At 35.4% G+C, this 22128-nt stretch overlaps 1 protein-coding gene across 2 annotated transcripts in view; it reads left to right on the plus strand.

The window, feature by feature from the left end:
• The window catches only part of PAPOLG (poly(A) polymerase gamma), a 32119-nt gene extending 10224 nt beyond the window's left edge, over window positions 1–21895 (plus strand). For both annotated transcript variants that reach the window (XM_043468633.1, XM_043468634.1), the window contains exons 6-22: window positions 1780–1833; window positions 3653–3764; window positions 5931–6020; window positions 6659–6797; window positions 7332–7404; window positions 8156–8276; window positions 8616–8700; window positions 9093–9146; window positions 10898–11017; window positions 11533–11642; window positions 13754–13875; window positions 14112–14287; window positions 14697–14785; window positions 14866–15083; window positions 15646–15711; window positions 15885–15941; window positions 17579–21895. In XM_043468633.1, the coding sequence (XP_043324568.1) occupies window positions 1780–1833; window positions 3653–3764; window positions 5931–6020; window positions 6659–6797; window positions 7332–7404; window positions 8156–8276; window positions 8616–8700; window positions 9093–9146; window positions 10898–11017; window positions 11533–11642; window positions 13754–13875; window positions 14112–14287; window positions 14697–14785; window positions 14866–15083; window positions 15646–15711; window positions 15885–15941; window positions 17579–17677 (1785 nt within the window). In that variant the 3' untranslated portion in view covers window positions 17678–21895. The remainder of the gene's footprint in view (window positions 1–1779; window positions 1834–3652; window positions 3765–5930; window positions 6021–6658; window positions 6798–7331; window positions 7405–8155; window positions 8277–8615; window positions 8701–9092; window positions 9147–10897; window positions 11018–11532; window positions 11643–13753; window positions 13876–14111; window positions 14288–14696; window positions 14786–14865; window positions 15084–15645; window positions 15712–15884; window positions 15942–17578) is intronic.
• The last annotated feature ends 233 nt before the right edge of the window (window positions 21896–22128 follow it).

The following is a 22128-nucleotide window of genomic DNA, read 5'->3' on the forward strand; positions in this document are numbered from 1 at the left end:
AAAGCTAGGGCTTGTGATGATTGATATATTTAAGAAGTTGCTATCTCTTAAACTAATGGATGGTGATTTAAAACATGGGCTTTTTTAAAAATTGGAGGGTAATTGCTTAAAATGTTGTATTGGTTTCTGTCGTACAACTACGTGAATCCGCCGTAAGTATAGATATGTGTCCTCTCCCTCTTCAGCCTCCCTCCCTATCCCCTCCCATCCCTCTGGGTTGTCACAGCACCAGACTGAACTCCCTGTGTTATATAGCAGCTTGCCACACTAGCTGCTGTTTTACTCATGGTGGTGTATGTGTCAGTGTGACTGTCTCAGTTTGTTCCCCACCTCTTCCCCACTCTGTGTCCACCACAAGTCTGTTCTCTGTGTCTGCCCTGCAGATTGGCTCACCAGTACCATTTTTCTAGGTTCCATATTTGAGTTAACATAGGGTATTTGTTTCTGTTTTTCTGACTGACTTCACTCTGTATCAACAGGCTCTAGGTTATTCCACCTTAGTTCAGCTGACTCAGATTTGTTGCTTTTTAAGATTGAGTAATATTCCATTATATATAAAAACATGAGCTTTTTAGTTATACAGACCTTGATTGAGTCTAAAATCTACCACATATTAAATAGTGGATTTTGGTCAAGTTACCTATTCTCTCTGAGTCTCAGTTTCCTTAGCTATAAAATGACAATCTAGTGATAACTTTCTTATAAAGTTTTTTGGAGGATTGATGAGATAATTTACATAAATCAGTTACTGTAATATCTGGTAAATGGTTGATGCCTATCAAATTGTGGCTGCTATTATGTGTAAGGTTCTATTAGTAACTCTTTATGTGTGTATATCTAGCTATTCATTCAGCAAATTAAATTTCAGCACCAGTGATTCATCCAATATGGCCTTAGTCCCCCAAATACAAGAGTGAACAAAACATAGTTTATGGGATGGAGGGATTGGGGGAACTAAACAAACGGTTTATTTATTTATCTGTTTATTATTTTTGCTGTGCTGGGTTTTCATTGCTGTTCATGGGCTTTCTCAGTTGTGGTGAGTTGGGGGGCTACTCGTCATTGCAGCCCTTGGCTTCTCACTGCAGTGGCTTATCTTGTTGCAGAGCACAGGCTCTAGGCACCTGGGCCCAGTAGTTGTGGGGCACAGGCTTTGTTGCTCCAAAGCATGTGGAATCTTCTCCAGCCAGGGGTCGAATATGTGTCCCCTGCATTGACAGGCAGATTCTTAACCACTGGACCACCAGGCAGGTCCAACAAACGGTTTTAATGTAATTTCAAGTGCTTAGATAAGGTGAAGCTCAGAGGATCTTGTTATTTGGGTTTTTGGGAATGGAGGAGGAGGTTAAGAATTCATTGGGTGGAAGGATTAGGAGGGCTCGAGAGAAACATTCCTACTAAATCCAAACTGTATAGGTTTTTTTGCTAAATTAGTCATGAGATCTGACACTTCAGTGCTCTTGGTAAATAATCAGTTTTCAATTTAAGTTCCAACAAATAGTAAATACCCAGATGATAGCATTTTTCCCTGCCAGTTTCTGATGAGTATTTTTAGGAGGATAATAACTTAGATAACTACTCTGATGGATATTTTGCATATCTTAGATAACACAGTCACAGAGTAGAAGTACTTGGTTATCTAGAATGAGAAACCAAGAAAATTTTCATATTTTCTACTGAGTTAGAAATTGGGAGAAAAAGAAATCACATTATTGGCATTTGAGAAGGACAGAGAAAAGATTACACCTTATTTGTTGTAATTGTTTTCTTCTTTTGCAGGCTGTAGAAGATGCCTTTGTGCCTGTTATAAAATTTGAATTTGACGGAATTGAAGTAAGTGTTATCTATTTTTCTGACTTTACAGTTGAACTATTTAACCTGTATGGGGTGTTTTTTTGGTACTGTTCTGTATTTTTTAAAAATCAGATTTACAAAGGCCTGTATTTTAAGGAATCAAATAGTCTAGTCATGGTGAATCCTTCCTCACTGTGGAAGATGAACCAACCTCCATCCCTGCCCCCATTATTTTTATACACATCTGTCTCATTCCTATAATTTCCTAAAATAATATTATTATAGTTTTAGTTAGAGCAGTATTCATTGTTTTTGTTATTATGATCTTATAAATACTGTTCAAAACTAAGCACAAAATGTACTAGGTTACCATTCTTTGCTATGTGACTTTTGTTTTCTCGAAGTTAATGTTTTGTGTCTTGTTTCCTTGATTTTTATACTTTTACTAATTCAAACTCAGTCTCTCCTGATTGTCTAAATCTCCATTAAATAAATTTGGATTTCTCAGGTGTTCTGTCACTAATATCTTGGAAAAATATCTCACTGATTCTTCTCATCTATTCAAATCTACTCTGATTGGCCTCCATGAGTGATACACAGCTGTTTTTCTGACTTCTCTCTTCACTGATCCTGGGATTTCCTTTTGCCTCTCTAGTTTTCTTTTCTCTTGACTTGCTCTCTTTTTAGAGGCACTCATCTACCAGTTTCCCTAAAAAGAGCACATATTTTTGAGATCTTGCATGTTTAAAAATGTCTTTATTCTGTTCTCACACCAAATTGATATGTTGGCTAAGTATAGTGGGAAATAATTTTTTTCTTAGGATTTTGAAGGCCTTGTTTGCTTCATTGTCATCTCGTTCCCATACTCTCTTGAGGAATGTGAAACCCATTTGATTCCTCATCCTTTGTATGTGACCTGTTTTGTCTTTTTGGCCACTGTGTGGTTTTCTTTTTTCCCCCTGGTCTTCATCATTGTAAAATTCATGGTAATACACTTTGTTTTCCTATGTATCTTTTCAAACAGATGTGCTAAGGCACTCAGTCCCTTCAATTTGGAAATACCTGTCCTTCAGCTCTTGGAAATTGTATTGAATTCTGTTGTGTTTCCTGCCTTTGTTTTCTGTCCTCCCGGAACTCCTCTAACATTTTTGAACCCCCAGGACTGCCTTTTTTTTTTTTCACTTTTTCCTTCCTACTTATAACTTCTTCATATTTTGTTCTGCTTTTTGGACTTGTCTCATCTTTTAAACTTTTCTCTTGTTTTTCATTTCTGCCATCATACTTTATTTTCTAAGAATACTTCTTTATTCTCTAAATGTTCTTTTTTATTTATTAATTTATTTACAGCTTCTTGTCCTTATTTCCTAGATACATTTTATCTGTGCTTTCTTAGATCTGCTCAGTCTGTTACATTTGTCCATCTGTTTTCCAGCTTTCATAGTTTTTGCTGTTCTCTCCTGCTGTGTTCTTTGATGTAGTGGGTTATGCCTTTAAAAACAATAACACTAGAACACAACAAAACAAAATTTTGCCAGTATTTTAGTGGGCTTTCAAGAGGAAATGAATGTAAATGTGTTGAATCTGCCATCTTTATCTAGAAATTTCACTCATATGGTTTTGATTTTTTTTTTTTTTAATGCTTGGCAAAATTAAAATGCTTTCCCTTCATTTGAAAACTGTTCTCCCAAAACTTTGCAGTGATTTTCCAATGTGGTGTTGCCTGCATAGGCCTTTGGAAATTTTGGTAGAACCACCAAACTAGTAATTAGAACTTTTTACATTTTTGAGATGGGAAAGACAGGGAGAATGGACTAGGAGAAAAAGTAATATTTCTCTCTTGGTTTTCTTTTTTCCAAAGATTGATTTAGTCTTTGCAAGATTGGCAATACAGACCATATCAGAAAATTTAGATCTAAGAGATGACTCTCGACTGAGAAGCCTTGATATCAGGTGTATTCGCAGCCTAAATGGTAAGCTTCTAAAAAGAAATTTCAGAAACCTGCTTGAAAACAGTTAGACAAATAGAGATCTTTTTGCAAAACTTTTATAAGAATTAGCCTAACTTAGTTTAAAATGATGTAATTTTTTTCATACAAGTAATCTGATCACATTTAACCATCATAAAACACAAATTTGAAATGTTTATAGAGGTGGTTCTCAGGTTTTTTGGTGTCAGGACCCCTTTACACTCTATAAACATTTTTTGAGGACCCCCCCCCCAAAGTCTTCCATTTATGTGAATTATATTTATCAATATTTCATATTAGAAATAAAAAGTGAGAAATTTTTAAGATATTTACTTAGTCCATTTAAAAATAGCTATAATAAACCCATTTATAAGTGAATATAGATATATTTTTGTGTGAGAATGGCAGGTTTTTTGGCATTTTTGTGACTAATATTTTCTCATACCTGCTTTTAACTGTCAGCATCATAAAATTTTACTTTGATTGAAGCATAGGGAGAAAATCTGACTTCTTAAAGATATGTAATTGGAAAAGGGAGTATTTTAATAGCCTTTCACATAATTGTGGATATTTAATACTGCACCAAAACTTGACCAGTGACAGTTTGTTTTCTTTTTAACAGCTTTATTCAGGTATAATTATATACTATAAAATCCATCGTTTTTAAGTGTATAATTTAGCAGTCTTAGTATATTCACAGTTTTACACTACAGTAGAATTTTAGAACATTTTTTATCATTCTCGAATGATCCCTCATACCCATTTGCAGTTATTCCCCTTTTCAACCTCCAGTCACCAGCAACCATTTCTATCTCTGTAGATTTGCCTTTTCTGGATATTTCATATGAATGGGATCGTATAATATGTGGTCTTTTGTGTCTGGCTTCTTTCACTTTCCGTAATGTTTTTGAGGTTTATCCATGTTTGTAGCATACGTCAGTAATTTGTTCCCTTTTCTGATGAATTAAAAGTGATCTGTTTTTTTTTTTTTTTAAGTGATCTGTTTTACATATTGATTAGAATATAGAACCTGAAACTGTTATCAGTTAACTTTTGTACACTGTTACATTAAAATCTATTGGTGTGTCTGATTCTTTGAATGGATCTTTTAACCATGCATGAGTCTGTATTATCATGCCTTAGGTATGTGGAAAATACTGGCTCACAAAGTTATTTGGAGCTTCTAAATATTAACACACATTTTACTATAAAATAATTTTTAAAAAGCACATTCATCACTGTCACCACCAATCTCGTCAGAGAAGCCTAGGTCTTGGAAAGCTGTCAAGCTCATAGTAGCAAATGCTAGTTGTCCAAACTTCTGATTTTTACTTGAAAGCTCAAGTTTTATTGCAATAAATTTCATCATTTGGTTTTCTAAAAGTGAGGGGCTCATTTTGTTCATTTTTTATGAAATGTCTGCTAAATACCCGAAAATGAATAACCACTGTTGTCTGTCAATCATTCTTCCTACTAAAACTGATGTTCCCTGAAAAAAAGAACATAGCTTACCTTGAACACGTTCAGACATCACACAAGTTCCTCTCCTGTTTTCTAACTGCAAACTTGTGGTGAAGATAATATCGTCTACTAGTACACTTTGTTGGCACAGCTTTGATTCAGTGCTTAGATCCCAGCAGTTTTATCCAACACTGGTTTCACACCTTGAGTGCAAATTTAACATGGTGAAACAAGGAACGAATTAATGTTACAAAAATAGATTTGATCTAATAAGAGTCCCCAGGGCCCACACCTCGAGAACTACTGGTTTAGAGTATCTTCTTTAACTTAATCATTGTATTTTGCTATATTTCCAGAGAGCAGCAATAGATTGCAGTATTTGTGGATAAGGTTTGCATTAAAGCAGTAGTAGTTTTCTAACTTAGAGGCGTTTGACTAACAGTAAAGACAGATGTGGAAAAAAATAAAAATATATTTCAGATTCATCTCTTATTTTAATATTAGATTGTATTACCCATGTGCTATTTAATTCTTTATAAGCAAAGTGATTTCTGTTATATAAGGGCTAAATTTAAAGTACATGAAGAAATTAAACTTCATACTTTATTATCTTTGATATTTTTAGAATTTGAGAGTTGAAGTTAAAAGGCTGTTTGAATTAACTGGAACTTGTTGCATAATGAAAAATGAATGCTTTATGTTTTTCAGGATGTAGAGTTACTGATGAAATTTTGCATTTAGTGCCAAATAAAGAAACTTTCAGACTCACCCTAAGAGCAGTTAAACTGTGGGCAAAGCGTAAGTATTCAAGGTCTTTAATTTTACCTTGAGTTATAAAATTACAATTTTCAGTTGCTCATGGTAGACAGACACAGGAAACTACTGTGGGGGGACTGAGGTACAGTAGGTTTTGCAGGGGCTGTTTCTTTTTCAGATGTGATGCTTCTGGTGCTCTGATGAGTGACTCTTTTTTTCTTCCATAGGTAAAAACTAAAAGCCCCTGACTCTACATCTTAGGTTTCAGCCAGGGAGTTAGAATGAGTTAGAACTTGAAGAGTAAAATCCTTACTCATCTTCGAGTTCTCCTGGGCGGAACCATCTTAATCATCTTTATCTCCATCGTCAGCCGTCTAGTATATGATAGGTGTGCAGTAAATTTTTTAAAGGAAGAACCTACAGTGATAGTTTTAACATTTTCTTTTTACCTTACAGCACTCTGTATTGGAGGGCAAAGTAGGAGATAAGATGAGTGACTTAGAGTTACTAACAAGAGTGAGCCTGTCATGAAGGTCTGCTTGTTGATTTTAATGTTTCTATAATGGAAAAGAGTTCCAAGCAAATCTTAGGAGAGCAGTTAAACTTTAAGCTGTTCCTTATACGTGAATGTCATGGATAGTAGGTCCTAACAATAATTAACAACTATATTAATTTTCTAGGACGTGGTATTTATTCCAACATGCTGGGATTCCTTGGTGGTGTCTCCTGGGCAATGCTGGTTGCAAGAACTTGCCAATTATATCCAAATGCAGCAGCTTCTACTTTAGTTCATAAGTTCTTCTTAGTTTTTTCCAAATGGTAAGTAGTCATATACGTATTTTTCTCTGCTTACTAACTTCTGCCTATGTGTATACTTATCTGGAAATTAAGAGTTATGCTTACAGTTTTTCTGTTGTCTTACATTCCTTTTTAAAAGTTATATTTTAAACATCAAATTTGAGGAAATGATGGGACATCAGATGGTGCTTTCTTCTAGGGGGTCTGTAAATGTGGGCCTTTAGCTAGTAAGAGTGGTCTTTGCTCTGCCAGTTACTAGCTGTATATAGGTTAAGATCTCGTCTGTAAAAGAGATAATAACCATAGCTGCTGCATGTATTTATTAGGAGTATTCTCAGTAAATGTTAGCTGTTGATGTTACTAAATTATCAGAGTTAAGTCTATGAAAGCAAATGAGAAGGAAAGAAAAAATTCAGGTTTAAATTGGTTAAAGTTAATGGGCAAAGCAGTATTCGCCCTTTCAGAGATCACTGCTTTAAAATCAGCAGCTTTTAACATTTCATGTAGTTCCTGAAGTGACGTCTTACATGAGTTTTTTTTCCTATTTCATGTTAGGGAATGGCCAAATCCTGTGCTGCTGAAGCAACCAGAAGAAAGCAATTTGAATTTGCCAGTTTGGGATCCTCGGGTATGTAACTTATTAAAGCTTTCTAGGAAAAGGACACTTCTGTAAAGTGAAATCTAGTTAAGGATAATTCCTCTTGTTCCTGTTCATCTTCCTTCTGTGTAACTATAGTCCTTTCCCTCCCTCTACGGTGTTTTTTGGTGCAGATGATTTGTGTCTCCAGTGCTGATCCAAATGTTAGGGCATTAAAAATCACCCGTATAAGATTTGATGAGTGGTTGTATCAACCAGGATGTCATAATCTATTGTTTAAAGCTGTCTTACAAGTAATTAGTTATTAATAATAAAATATTGACATATATAAAACATGCACTTCGCTGTGCAGTTTAAAGCAGATTCGTGGTCCCATGATAGCAGAACTCTCATCTTGCATTTTAGTTTGCTTTTAGAGTACTGATTCCTGAGTAACCAAGGGGAAGGTGTGGAAAGAGGACAGAGGACCTTGGGACCAGATAATCCTCTTTGCACTTACTATTATATTTCCTTGGTTCTAAAAGACCATTGTTTATAAAGTGTACCATCAATTTAAAAGCTTTTCGAGGGAAAAATAAAATTTTGCAGAGTTTTTTTTTTAAGTTTGACTACCATACACATCTGACTTCAGAAATAAATGTAGTTGGGGAGGGGAAATGTTCTTAGAATTGAGGAAATGTAGTATTAAAATATATTTCATATTCTTCAGACTTTTGGGGAAATGAAGTGAGGACAACTGAAATAGGAGAATAGATCAATTATTCTGCTTCTAATTTCACAGGTAAATCCATCAGATAGGTATCATCTCATGCCCATAATCACCCCTGCCTACCCACAACAGAATTCTACGTATAATGTGTCCACATCAACTCGAACAGTAATGGTAGAAGAATTTAAACAAGGTAAACCTGTTAGCCCTGTTGCCCTATACATATTCCCACAAGTTTTGGTTGACAACAATTTTATTCTATTGCAGTTACGCCTATTATTTCTAAAAATTCTTTAAAATATGTATTTTTTCAGTAATTGGTTTTGCAAAGTATGTGATAATATTAAAAGGCCAAAAATGAAGCCACTCCAGTCTGGTTGAAATTGACTTTTGTGTTCTAAGAAAGAACATAATAAATTTATACTTTTTTTTTTTTTTAACTTAGGGATTTGGTGGAGTTAGAGCTTTGAGGGAAGGGTAACAGGAGCTATGATGCTGAGTTTTCAGAATCTGTGTTTCTTTCTCTCTTTAGGTCTTGCAGTCACAGATGAAATTCTTCAGGGGAAATCAGACTGGTCCAAACTACTTGAGCCACCAAATTTTTTCCAAAAGTATAGGTATTTGAAATTTTGGATTGTGTGTGTGTGTGTATCAGGAAGAGGAATATTAAACTTACAAAGTTAATACATAATAGGTGACATTTGTCATTTGAATAGTTCAAGTGAGGTAGAGAATAGGTTAGCAGAAACCCTAGGTGATAAGAAAGTCTGTACTCTAGTAGTATCAACCCAGTATTTGTGGGGTTTTGGTTTTAGTGAATTGTTTTTAATTAGAGGGTCTAGAATTAATTTTGTGAAAATCAGAGCATGTTTCAATTTTCATAAATGTGTGCCTGTGTTAGCTTTTTTGTTCATTGGGAGGGAGAAAGAAAAAGTAATGATGGAAAATCAGACTCTAACAATAATTTCTGGCTTTTTCCCCCCTGACTGTTGCTGAAAATTCTTCACAGACATTATATAGTATTGACTGCCAGTGCATCAACAGAAGAAAATCATCTAGAGTGGTAAGGCTACTCTCTGCCTACTATATAATGATAACATATTTATATGATGCTTTATCATTTCTAAAACACTTTCTTACTTTTCAATTATTAAATATTATAGTGACTGTTGTACTTGACCATGGAGTATCAGTGTTTCAGAAATGCCATCAAATTAATGTTTCAGAATTGAAACTGACATGAGATAAGGATATATGCACAGACTTTTGCTTTTTGTCACTTCTCAGAGTCAGATTTAAGCAAAATTGTGAGGCATTTGAATGATTCTGATACCTAGTATATAACCATAATGTGTATAGAGACACATATATATACACACATGCTCCAGTTATGACTGTTTTATGGCCCTAAAAGGCAGTATCTTAGATCAAGAGTGCATTAAACAGATGGGTCCTTCTTGAAAAAGAAAAGAGAGGAAACAATTCACTAAGTAACTTTTCATTTACTTAAATGGTATCCTAACAGGGTCTCTTAATACATTGGCCTGAATTTTTTTAGTGAACACATAAAGCTAGATTTAGAAAATGCAGAGAAACCAGTGATCCAATTGCCAAATCATTTGGATCATAGAAAAAGCAAGGGAAGTCCACAAGAACGTCTACTTCTGCTTCATTGACCACGATAAAGCCTTTGACTGTTGTGTGGATCACACAAACTGGAAAATTCTGAAAGAGATGGGAATACCAGACCACCTTACCTGCCTCCTGAGAAACCTGTGTGCAGGTCAGGAAGCAACAGTTAGTACTGGACATGGAACAACAGACTGGTTCAAAATTGGGAAAGAGAGTACATCAAGGCTGTATATTGTCATCTTGCTGATTTAATTTATATGCAGAATACATCGTAAGTGCTTGCCTGGATGAATCACAAGCCGGAATCAAGATTGCTGTGAGAAATATCAACAACCTCAGCTATGCAGATGATACCACCCTAACGGCAGAAAGCGAAGAGAAACTAAAGAGCCTCTTGATGAAAGTGAAAGAGGAGAGTGAAAAAGCTGGCCGAAAACTCACCGTTCAGAAAATGAAGATCATGGCATCTGGTCCTATCACTTCATGGCAAATAGATGGGGAAACAGTGGAAACAGTACAGTGATAGACTGTATTTTCTTGGGCTCCAAAATCACTGCAGCTGGTGACTGCAGCCATGATTAAAAGAGTCTTGCTCCTTGGAAGAAAAACTATGACAAACTTAGCATATTAAAAAGTAGAAAGGTCACTTTGCTGACAAAGGCTGTGGTTTTTCCAGTGGCTGTGTACGGATGTAAGAGTTGGACCATAAAGAAGGCTGAGCACCAAAGAATTGATGCTTTCAAAACTGTGGTGCTGGAGATGACTCTTGAGAATCCCTTGGATAGCAGGGAGATCCAAGCAGTCAATCCTAAAGGAAATCAGTCCTGAATATTTGCTGGAAGGACTGAAGCTGAAACTCCAATACTTTGGCCACCTGATGCAAAGAGCCGACTCATTGGAAAAGACCCAGATGCTGGAAAAGATTGAAGGCAGGAGGAAAAGGGGACAGCAGAGGATAAGGTGATTAGATGGCATACGGACTCAATGGATATGAGTTTGCTCAAACTCTGGTAGATAGTGAAGGACAGGGAAGCCTCGTGTGCTGCAGTCCATGGAGTCACAGAGTCAGACACGACTTAGCGACTGAACAACAAAATCATCATAGCTTATATGCTATTTGGTTTACTTGGATATAGCTTCCACATTTAACATTGAAAATTCTTGTCTGTGTTTTTATTTTAGGGTTGGGTTAGTAGAATCTAAAATACGTGTACTTGTGGGAAATTTGGAACGGAATGAATTTATTACTCTTGCCCATGTAAATCCCCAATCATTCCCAGGAAATAAGGAACATCATAAAGAGTAAGTTAATTATTTTTTAATGTTTTATTTCTTAAATAATGTTACCTGACATATGTATATTTAAGATCAGTTATAAGATTGCCATGTTACATAGCAGTTATTGCTGGAGGATGGAGAATGATAAATCGTGTACTTGAGCATAAGTGATCATGCATTAAAACTAAGTACATGTTGGGAATTCCGTGGTGGCTCAGTGGTTAGGACTCTGACTCTCACTGCCCAGGGCCCAGATTCAATCCCTGGTCGGGGAACTGAAATCTCACAAGCCACATGACGAGGCCAAAAAAAAACAACCAAGTACATGCTATGTTGGTAGCCCACAGACCTCAGCAAAAAGGTCCATCACAGCCAATCTGCTTTATAATAACACAGGATAACTTAACAGTGTTTTTTAAGAATTTGGCCAAACCATTGAAATTTGTATTTGTGCTTCCATAGAGACCAAGTTTTAATTACCAAATAGCATCTGTAAAATTATTAAAAATTAATGGAAATTCTTACATTTTATTTTATAGCAACAATTATGTATCAATGTGGTTCCTTGGAATAATTTTTCGGAGAGTAGAAAATGCAGAAAGTGTTAATATAGACTTGACATACGATATACAGTCGTTTACTGATACAGGTAAGACTTTGTCATCATAGAGCTGTGGCACTCAGCCTTGGCTGTAGTGCAGTATCCTCTGTCTAGGCTGGCTGTATTTTTATAAAGTTCCACAATTGGTTAAATGAACATGAAACATCTATATTATGAAACTATACGCTGCCCTTAAAAAAGTAAAGGCATGATGAAATAACTTACAAGATCTTGAGGGAGGAGGGAGGTGCAGACCAGTAGGTATAGTATAGTATCATTTATATAAATCAGTAAAGAAATGCATGCATTTTTGGTTAAAAATCATAGACTATCTCTGGAAGGATGTGTCAGTTCAGTTCATTTGCTTAGTCGTGTCCGACTCTGCGACCCCATGAATCACAGCACGCCAGGCCTCCCTGTCCATCACCAACTCCTGGAGTTCACTCAAACTCACGCCCATCAAGTCGGTGATGCCATCCAGCCATCTCATCCTCTGTCGTCCCCTTCTCCTTCTGCCCCCAACCACTCCCAGCATCAGGGTCTTTTCCAACGAGTCAACTGTTCACATGAGGTGGCCAAAGTACTGGAATTTCAGCTTCAGCATCAGTCCTTCCAATGAATACCCAGGACTGATCTCCTTTAGGATGGGCTGGTTGGATCTCCTGGCAGTCCAAGGGACTCTCAAGAGTCTTCTCCAACACCACAGTTCAAAAGCATCAATTTTTCGGCGCTCAGCTTTCTTCACAGTCCAACTCTCACATCCATACGTGACCACTGGAAAAACCATAGCCTTAGTTTTTTAATAAAAGAAACTGGCAGAAATGCTTTTAGTTCAAGGAACTAACTGGGTGTGTCTTACAGAGGCGGCCACTTCACTGTATACATATGAATCCTTTGAGTTTTGTACCATGTAAATATATTAACTTTTAAAACAAAAAGAAGACTAAAGAAACTCTGTAGGTGATTTTTAGTTTGTGCAGCCAGTGTTTATAACCAAAATTATAAAGATTACTTGTTTTTCGACTTTTATTTTACATGAAATAAATATCAGTCAATACAGGCTTGCTGAATATGTTTCAGAATCAGTGAAAAGAATCTTTCACATCTTCTAAGACCATCTCTGTGGAATATCTTAATATATTTGTTATAAATGTGGGGTTGTCTTAATGTGAAAACTACGTTTATACTATTAATATTCTTGGTTAGCTCATCTGAGTTTTTCTTTTGAACTAGCACTCATATTTATCATGAAAATGCAGGTTTCTCTGCATCACCTTACAACTACTGAATCATAGGCTCTGGGAGTGGAGCCAGAAGTCTGCACATTGAACATGCACTCCTGAGGGTTCTTTTATAAGCAATGTGGAATGAAAACATAGATATAAAATTTTCAATTCTAATTTGGACTCATTTTTTCCAAAAGGAAGGGGTTGGGAAGCTCTGTTTATTACAGGTTTATAAAATGTTCTCCATGTAGAGATATTGAGGCCCCAAGAGATTATATAATTTACATTTCCCAGTAGATACTGTGCAGAAGAAACCTCCCACCCCTCTCCAGTTAGCTTATCATATGAGTACTCACAGTTAACACACACTAAATAATTTATATAGTAGTTAATAAAACTTTCTTACAAGGAGTGGGAATCTGGGGCTATGTGTATTTCAGTACTGGCAGGGCATTCAAGGCTGTTGAGTCTTGTTTACCTACCTGCATGATAAGGATGTACTTCTTGATGGTTTCTCATGTCTAACAGTCTATGACTCGTGTAGTAAAAGAAGCTTCATGGAGGAGGAGAGCTTGAATTGCATCTTGTATATATGGTATTAGGATTAGCTCAGATTTGGGCTGGTAGTTATGAGAAGAGATTGCCCTTAGGGAAAATAGCAGAAAAACAGATTTAGGAAAACTTTTTTCCATACATTAATTTTGTTAGTGAGATTTGATTATGGGAAAGTCTTAGAAGTTGGACATGAGGAAACTAGTCAGTACTTGAAAAGGATTGTGATGTGAAAGTGTTTTGGAAGTATTTGTTCTGTAAGAAGAATATGTTTTTGTGTAGTGATGTGGAGATACTGAAGGTACATATTTTAGAAAAAGAAAATAGCATCCTTTCTTTAGAAAGAAGTTTCCCATTTAAACATACTGACTTTTGTTACAGTGTACAGACAGGCAAACAATATAAACATGCTAAAGGAAGGAATGAAAATTGAAGCAACTCATGTTAAAAAAAAACAACTTCATCACTACCTTCCTGCAGAAATTCTTCAGAAGAAGAAAAAGGTGAGTTTGTACTCACCTTTCCAGTCTGAACCCAGACACATGATCCTAGGCCCAAATCTGCATTTTTACAGCACCCAAACTATTGAGAAGGTTTGGGAAAGTACAGGCAATTCAATCTAGGACTAAAATCTTAACCTTCATTAATCACAAAATATCTTGTTTTATATGTACTTCAGAATTGAAACCATTTTTCGCATATACTTTTTGAAATCCTAAAAGCTTTTCCCCTGTTTCAGCAAAGTCTATCTGATGTCACTCGAAGTTCAAGTGGACCTCAATCCAAAAGATCCTCTCTGGATAGCAATTGTTTGGACAGCTCCAGAGACACTGATAATGAAACACCTTTTAATTCCCCAGTGTCTGCAAACAAGCCTTCCAAGCCTGATATTCCTCCTTCAGGGGAGACAGAGAGGTCTGCATTTCAAAATTTTCCTTTCAGTCTTCAGTGTATTTGAGGATAATGTAAACTTCTGTACTTTCACTAAATATCTTTTAATTGTTAAAAAAAAATTATTTTGTGAGTTACTAGTCAGTTTCTTATTTAGAATTACTTGACAGTTTGTGGTAATCCTGTGGGATGTGGTCTAGGTTTATGAATATATGGGAATATTAATAGGTAAGTAAACAGAAATGTCCAGGTTTTCTCTTTAATTTTTCCTGTTAATTCTTACTGGGTCCTCTTCCTTTCCCCACTGTTTTTTCTTCCTTTGGTGAAATGTTAAAGTAGGAGTACTTGAAAAAAGTAATTTAAATATTTAGTTAAGGTTTTAAATACATACTATTTAAATAATTTAATAATGATAATTTAACACTTTTTATAGGAATAATGCTGAGCCTGCTGCTGTAATTGTGGAAAAGTCACTGAGTGTCCCGCCAGCTCAAGGGCTATCTATTCCTGTCATTGGTGCAAGTAGGTATCTGTACTTTTCTTAGTTATGAGTCTATTACATCTGTATTTAATTACTAAAACCTTTCTTTTTTCCTTTTCAGAAGTCGACTCTGCATTAAAAGCTGTATCACCCCCAGCTGTGTGTACCATTCCTACGGTAGTAGGACGAAATGTCATTCCTAGGGTCACACCTCACAACCCTGTCCAGGGGCAGCCACATCTAAATGGGATGTCAAATGTAACTAAGAATGTTACGCCTAAAAGACCCCACTCCCCATCTGTAGATGGGTCCTCTAAGAGGTTGAAAGACATAGAAAAGGTATGATTACAGAGTCAGTGGTTATTCTGTAGTCGATTTTTTTTTTTCAAAGTAAACTTAAAATAGTGCTAAAGAAGCTCGCAGTTCTTCATAGTTACCTTAGTATTCCATTAGAATTTGACCAATTAAAAAGAATATTTCCCTAAACCCTAATAGGATAATACTAATTGTTCATTCTGAATTCAAATCAATAATGTGTCTAAAAATTTGAATGATTAGTCTGAGTTTCTCCTGGGCTTACGTAAAAGTCATTATTGGTAACTAAATATTGAGTTATAATGGTGATCTCCTCTGCCTCCAGTAGGTGGTGGTATAAGTATTCTATTATCATCTCAGTAGATCAAACTATAGAAATTAAGGGTGTCAGTTAAATTCAATCTGATTTAAATTCTCTTTGCTCACCAAACCTGTTTGTAATAGTTTTGACATTAGCCTGGTCACTAATTAGTTTCTCATTTTATGTAGACTTATATGGTTTTATAGGTAATAAATAGCACCTATAAATAAATAGTACCTGTTTAATAGGTAATAGTAGCACCTCATTTTAATGTTTATATTTTAGTTTATTCGACTTGAATCAACATTTAAGGAATCACATGCTGCTGAAGACAGAAAAAGAAAATCAGTGGTAAGTATATTAACAGTGTGCTTAAAAATACTTAAAGAGCCATGTATCAGGAAAAGTACTATATTCAAAAGTAGATCAGATTTATCTCTTAACTTTTAGTTATGACTTATATCATGTAGAAATAAATATTTGCATATAGGAAAGTTTTCACTTGTATGTAACTCTGTTTTTAGGATGCCATTGGAGGAGAATGTATGCCTATTCCAACTATTGATACATCACGCAAAAAGGTAACAGTCTAATTTGTAGGTAAAATACACAGGTACGAGTGCATAGGTAATCTACAGGTACAAAAAGCTCATTAAGAAGAGTCTATAGCACTAGGGGAAGGAAAGGGCTAATAAGATTTTGTCCGTGTCCTCCATATCAGCAGTGTAGTTGCAAGTTGGGGATGGAAATAGAATATATGAGCCTAAATGTATGTATCTCAAAAGTCTAGAAAGGAGGGGGTTGTTCAAGATTTCATGATTTATTCAAGGTATGTTCAACTTTTGTTTTTATTTTTAAAGAAGCAGTTTAGTGCTCAGCACAGTAATTCCTACCAACACCGGATAGTCTTTTGTTGTACCCCATTGCTTACTGATGAAAATCAGGCTTGATAGTTGGGGACCACACTTACTAATATTTTGGAGGAACCAAATATACTGGTGTATAGAGTAAATATCTTTGAAACATGAGCTAAAGAGCCCCTAAATCTTAATTTAAATATTTTCAAGGGGTTAACATTTTAGTTAATGTAGGTGCTCGTGTTTCTCATTGTAGTCAACTGTCACCCTGCCAGATTCCCCAGCATGTATTGGCAATTCTGAAGCAAATTAGAAAATATCCTCATACTTTGTGTTGTAGAATTTGTACAGTTTAACATAAGAGCGAGTTACAAAAAATACAGGTGTATAATTATATAATGTATGGTATTGGAAGAAAAAGTGTGAGGTGGATATTAAAGTGTGAAATGAAATGTCTGAGTTTTACTTTAAAAGATTTCAAGTATAAAGGGCAAGGGGTATAACACAAACAACTATGGCAAAATTTTAATAATGTCTGAGTCTTCATTGTGGCATCTTCATCGTCCTTTCTATTCTTTTATGCATGTCTGAAGTTTTTCGTGTTTTTTTCAATGGATGCCTGTATGATATAATTGTTTAGCCAAGGTAACGTGAAAGGAGAATTACTTCTTGCAGTCTTCTCTTAATGACTTGAAGCTAACATACTGTTTCCATCACACAACTATCTGTATTTTAGGTTTCTATCTTTGTTTCTCAGTTTCATAGACTTGCCTTCATTATGTAATAATCTTTAGTGTCTTCAAAAGCCTTCATAGAGATGTTGCTGAATTGTACCATCACTAAAGTTACCTACCCTAACTGCAAAGTCAGTTTTCCTAAAAACTTATCTTACAAGTTGGGTTATTCTCCATGAATGTTGTACAGAAACTAATTGAGAGCTATAACTCGATATCAAGTTTCCCTCTGAATCACACACTCATTTCTCACCTTGCACCCTGAGAATTTCGTGTTTGGTGACCGTAGTCTTCCTGTTTCTCTTTACCATTGCCTGACTCTGAGGAGGACTTTGTTCTTTGTGCATTCTCAGTGTAGAAGTGTCAATTGATTTTACACAGCCCTCTTTTTTATTCATACAGCCCTTCCACCTCTGCCCTTTCCCTGTCCCTTTGCTTTTCACCTGTTTTTAAGTCCCCCAAACAAGAAGTACCTATGAACATTGGGAGAAAGTATTCAGCACATACTTGAGTGTATAGGAACTTAGAGCTCTTGGCAAAAACTCAGACTTTTGTTACTGTTTTACTCACTGGACCTTTATAATATGTATTTGTTTTTCCTTCTTTGTTTCTATTTCTTTCTAACAGAGACTGCCCAGCAAAGAACTACCAGATTCATCATCTCCAGTTCCAGCAAATAACATCCGTGTCATCAAAAATTCCATTCGGCTGACCCTAAATCGGTAAAAGCAGTGCCTCCTTACTAAAGTGAATATGCAATCATTTAGTGGCATAGATGCATCCACTCTTAAAAATAGAGTGAGCTGTCACACATAAGATAAGGTGAAAGTTACAGTCATCCGCCTAACGACCTTGAAGTGTTTTTTGAACTCTCACACTTTGACCTGCAGATGCTGTAGCATTCTCTCATTGATTGCTACATACACTTCTCTGAGGATCACCTGCTATCAAATTGTCGTCTGCAATATTATGACTTTGCGTTGGAGGTTTTACTGCCTTAACTTTCGATGCTTATTTCTCTGTTATGGGAACCAGTTCTTGGCTCTTTGGACACTTGTAAAACAAGTCCTGAAATATCCACGACCCCCTCACCCACCCTTTTTTTAAAGTCTTATGTTGTAATCATTGTATAGAACTGAAAAAATTGGAAAAAAAAACAAAAAAAAGCCTTGTAATTTTCCAAATGTTAACATATTTACTTTAGCATTGAAGCCACTTTGTGAAACCTGAGATAAATGAATGTGAGGTATCTTTTCTGCTTTCCTCATTTGTGTAGATGTACTTTTTGTCTGTTCTGTTGATTTAAATTATTTTTTCTCAGATTGGCACATGAAATATTTAAATTTTATTTTTTTGTGCCTTTCTGTCCAAATGTTGCATAGTTACCAGGGAGGATTAGTCCAGTGATTACATAAGAGTTGGGCACCATAAATTCTCTATATTTTGCCTCCTGTGGAGGCCTTTGAAATGCATCTTTATTAAGAATCAAAATATAACCAGAATACTGAAAGTCAGTATATGAACGGTGAAATTGTTACATAACCTATCTCATGCCATTCTTGTTAGTTGACTGGTATTTTTTACTGAGGAGCAACTCAATCTGGCATCACCAATAAAGATACTTTAAGTATGGCAAACTTGTATTTTTGACGTGTACAATTTAACTTGGCATGATAATTCCTGACCATTACGTACCCCCACAACTTCAGTTTCTTCACGGACTAGGCATGCAGAAATAAGCAGTGGATTTTATTGAGACCTAAAGGCATTTTTGAAGACATTGTTACCAACCATTAATTGGCTCAGGACCTTTGTAATTTTTATTTAAATATGAGTTGTCTTTTTTTACACTGCTTTTTTCAGTCCTTTTCTTAATATTTTTTAAGTTTCATGAATGCATGCTCCATTTATTGAAATCCATAACCATGTAATTCTTGTAATATGTTGATTCAGTGTTTTGTAAATGAAGTCGTATGTATTTTCAGAGTATTTTTGTATGTACTGTAAGATAACCATCTTTTCAAAGAGAAAACTTTAAAACCTTTACTGTCTCTCTTTAGTCTAATTTTTTAAATATGGATTATGCTTGAATTAAAATGAAAATGTATAGATTACACAGCCAGGAATGCTGGTATGTATTACCTTCTTCATCTTGCACTCACCATTTAGCAGGTCTAGTAGGAAAAACAAAATGGTATATTTGAATAGTGCAGGGAGAAGCCCTTAGTTGTATAGTTTACGGGACACACGGGATGCCATTTAGCCATTGGAGTCATAGTCCATTTTTTCTTGCAAGCCCTTTACCATTGAGCTGAAATAACTTGAATTCTAATTGTCAGAGAGCAGTATCCTTCTCCCCTCCTGTTCCTGACCCCTGCCTACATCTCTGAAATGGAAATTCTAGTGTTTACCTCTGAAGTTTTCCTTTGTGAAAGTTCAAGAATAGCAAGGAGAAAACAATGGTGGTTCCTTTTTTACTTTTTACATAGGAAAAGACAAGAATGAAGTCCCATGACCAAATGGTAGCTTCCTTGGCAAAGCTGTTTTTTTAGCTGACCCTTTTCCTTTATTCAGGTATTTTGAGCTTTGTTTTATAAATATTCTATTTGAGCAGAAGTGCATGATTATGAAAGGACTGAATAATTGTCATGTGACTCAAAACATTAAAAACTTCTTTAAGGGCTTTAAGAATTCTTTATACATACATCCAAGTTTCACCTACTATGTAAACCAATTCTTTGGAGTAACTAGTGGAGTTTCTCTTTAATAAGAAAGCAACAGGCCTAACCTTTGTACTATAGTATAGTCATATCTCTTGTTTTAATTGTCCATTCGACATGGGGTTAAAGACATAGCCAAGTGTTTAACTCCTCAGAGACAGCATTCTTCAACCTGTTTGCTGACTGGTTCGGGGAATCGATGAGATGCTTTTGAGATGGTGGGTTTGGTCAGAAATGAAGTGTTTTCTATCCCAAACAGTAGGTAGAACAATCAGTACAGTTGACCCTTGAACAACACAGATTTGAACTACACAGGTCCTATATGTCACCTATACATATTTTTTCAGTAAATATAGTACTTGTATTTTTATCTTACAGATCTTTAAGTAGGGGAGATCACAATATGTAGAATCAAAAGAATTAGGGTTTGAGTCCTGATTCTATCCAAACTGTTTCAGCTTCCTGCCCTTGGGTGAGTCATGTATCAATTGGTAAGTTTTTGAGACAGAGTTAGCAGTACAAGTGTTTTCAACTGGGATGAGGGGTTCAGCACTCTGCCTCCTGCATTGTGCAAGGGTCAGCTGTACATTTTGTTACTATGGTAGGAGATGGGGTTCCAAGTAAGTTAAGAGGGAGAAGGAATGGTCTGTGATTATGTGCTATGTTCAGAGGCACTAGGTGAATGTGTTTGATTCTAAGATGTGTTTTATTTCAAGTATAACTAGAAATATATTTTATAAAGTCAAATAACCTGTATGTAGACAACACATTCATTTTCATGACGGTATTAAATTTTAATCTTACTTTTCAATGACTGGCTCTAAAGAATAATATATGTCAAAGAAACGATTATCTGCTAGTTTAAACCTTAGGGATTTAACTAATTTGAGAGACAGGATACATGGCTTAAAACCTTGTAAAATTAGCCGAATAGGATTTTACAAGACTGTGTTTACAATAAGAATTTTTGTCTTAAGACAGCAATTTGGTAACATTAAAATGTTTACTGTCCTATATAGGCACAGAGAGGTGAAGACGAACAGTGTCAAAATGGGCTAAACTTATTTTCCATGGTGTCCACCACTTCAAAATAGGAACTCCCAACTTGCAAGATCATGGACTGTAGGGAATCCCTTGCAAATATATATAAGAAGTTTTTGTTCATATGCATATTTCTGAGGGGAAGTTCATACTTTCATCAGTTCTAAAAAAATGGTTCATGACACTAAGAAAAAAAAAAGTTAGGGACCACAGCTTTACAGGATTGAATAATCCCAAACTTTGGAATTTTCTTAAGATTTTTCTGTGGTATATTTCTGAAAATGTACTGTGGCTCTTAACTAGTAAAGTGGGCTAATGAAAGACTCTGGAATACTGAATTTCTCTTTTCAAGTTTCTTTATGTATCTCAGATGAAACTTTGTCAGTATTTAGAAAAAGGCTTATGATTGGATTTATAAATGTCTTCATGTTAACTTCAATTCATTAGCAGGATCAAACCAACAAATTTCAACGTAGGAATGATCAGAGTAGAATAGCTTAGAATAATCATTAGAAATGGTAAAAAGCAGAATTAATAATTAAAGATCCTAAAAAAATAATAAAGATTCTAATCCTTTGATTTGGTAGCCTTAAATTTCTTATTCCTCCATGTTTGTGGTTCAGACTGAACAGACCAATAAATAGAACTTTAGTGTAAAAAAATTTTTTTAATAAAATTATACGAGTGCGTAAATAACTACCTATTAAACCTTCCAAAGCTTGGAATTTAAGTCATGATAATAGTGATGAATATAGTGCAAGCAATAGAAGAAAGCCAGTCTAAAAAATGGTAACTATTTCCTTAGGATTTTTTAAAAGAATTGTACAAGGTCAGAGCCTTCCCAGATTTCCTATTTTTTTCTGGAATTTTATATTTGAAGTTAGTTGAACATAAGATTATCATCAGGCTTGCTCTAATTTTTTAATGTATTGCTGCATTTTTAGCAAGGACCCAAGTAATTACCTTAAAAAGTACTTAGGATATATTTGAGGTAAATGGTGCTACATCACTTCACAGTGTTAATGTAAAATGAACGCAGCTGCTGCTCCTTTCTAGTTAGCTGTTTGTGTAATTCATATTAATTTTTCCTGCCTTTTATTTGGATTGTCTTAATTTCTTAGTTGTACACACGAGCCTCATTGTCTGGAATAAGTAATATAATAAACTTGCTTTGATAAATAGGTATTGGTGATTGACTGATATTATTTGGGAGTAACTTAAAAGTACCAGATGTCTTTACTTATTTTTCGGACTGACAACCAGTTGGTCATTTACCTCAGACTCTGGCAGATAATGGGATTCACTATCTGCTTAATACAAAAGCAAAGCTCATACTCAGTTTGCCTTACACAGAATATCTGATTAAACATTAGCAAGCAGTAGCATCTGCCTCAAACATTGGGGGCAAATTCTATC

Source organism: Cervus canadensis, chromosome 5, assembly GCF_019320065.1.
Source record: "Cervus canadensis isolate Bull #8, Minnesota chromosome 5, ASM1932006v1, whole genome shotgun sequence".
NCBI classification, from domain to species: domain Eukaryota; kingdom Metazoa; phylum Chordata; class Mammalia; order Artiodactyla; family Cervidae; genus Cervus; species Cervus canadensis.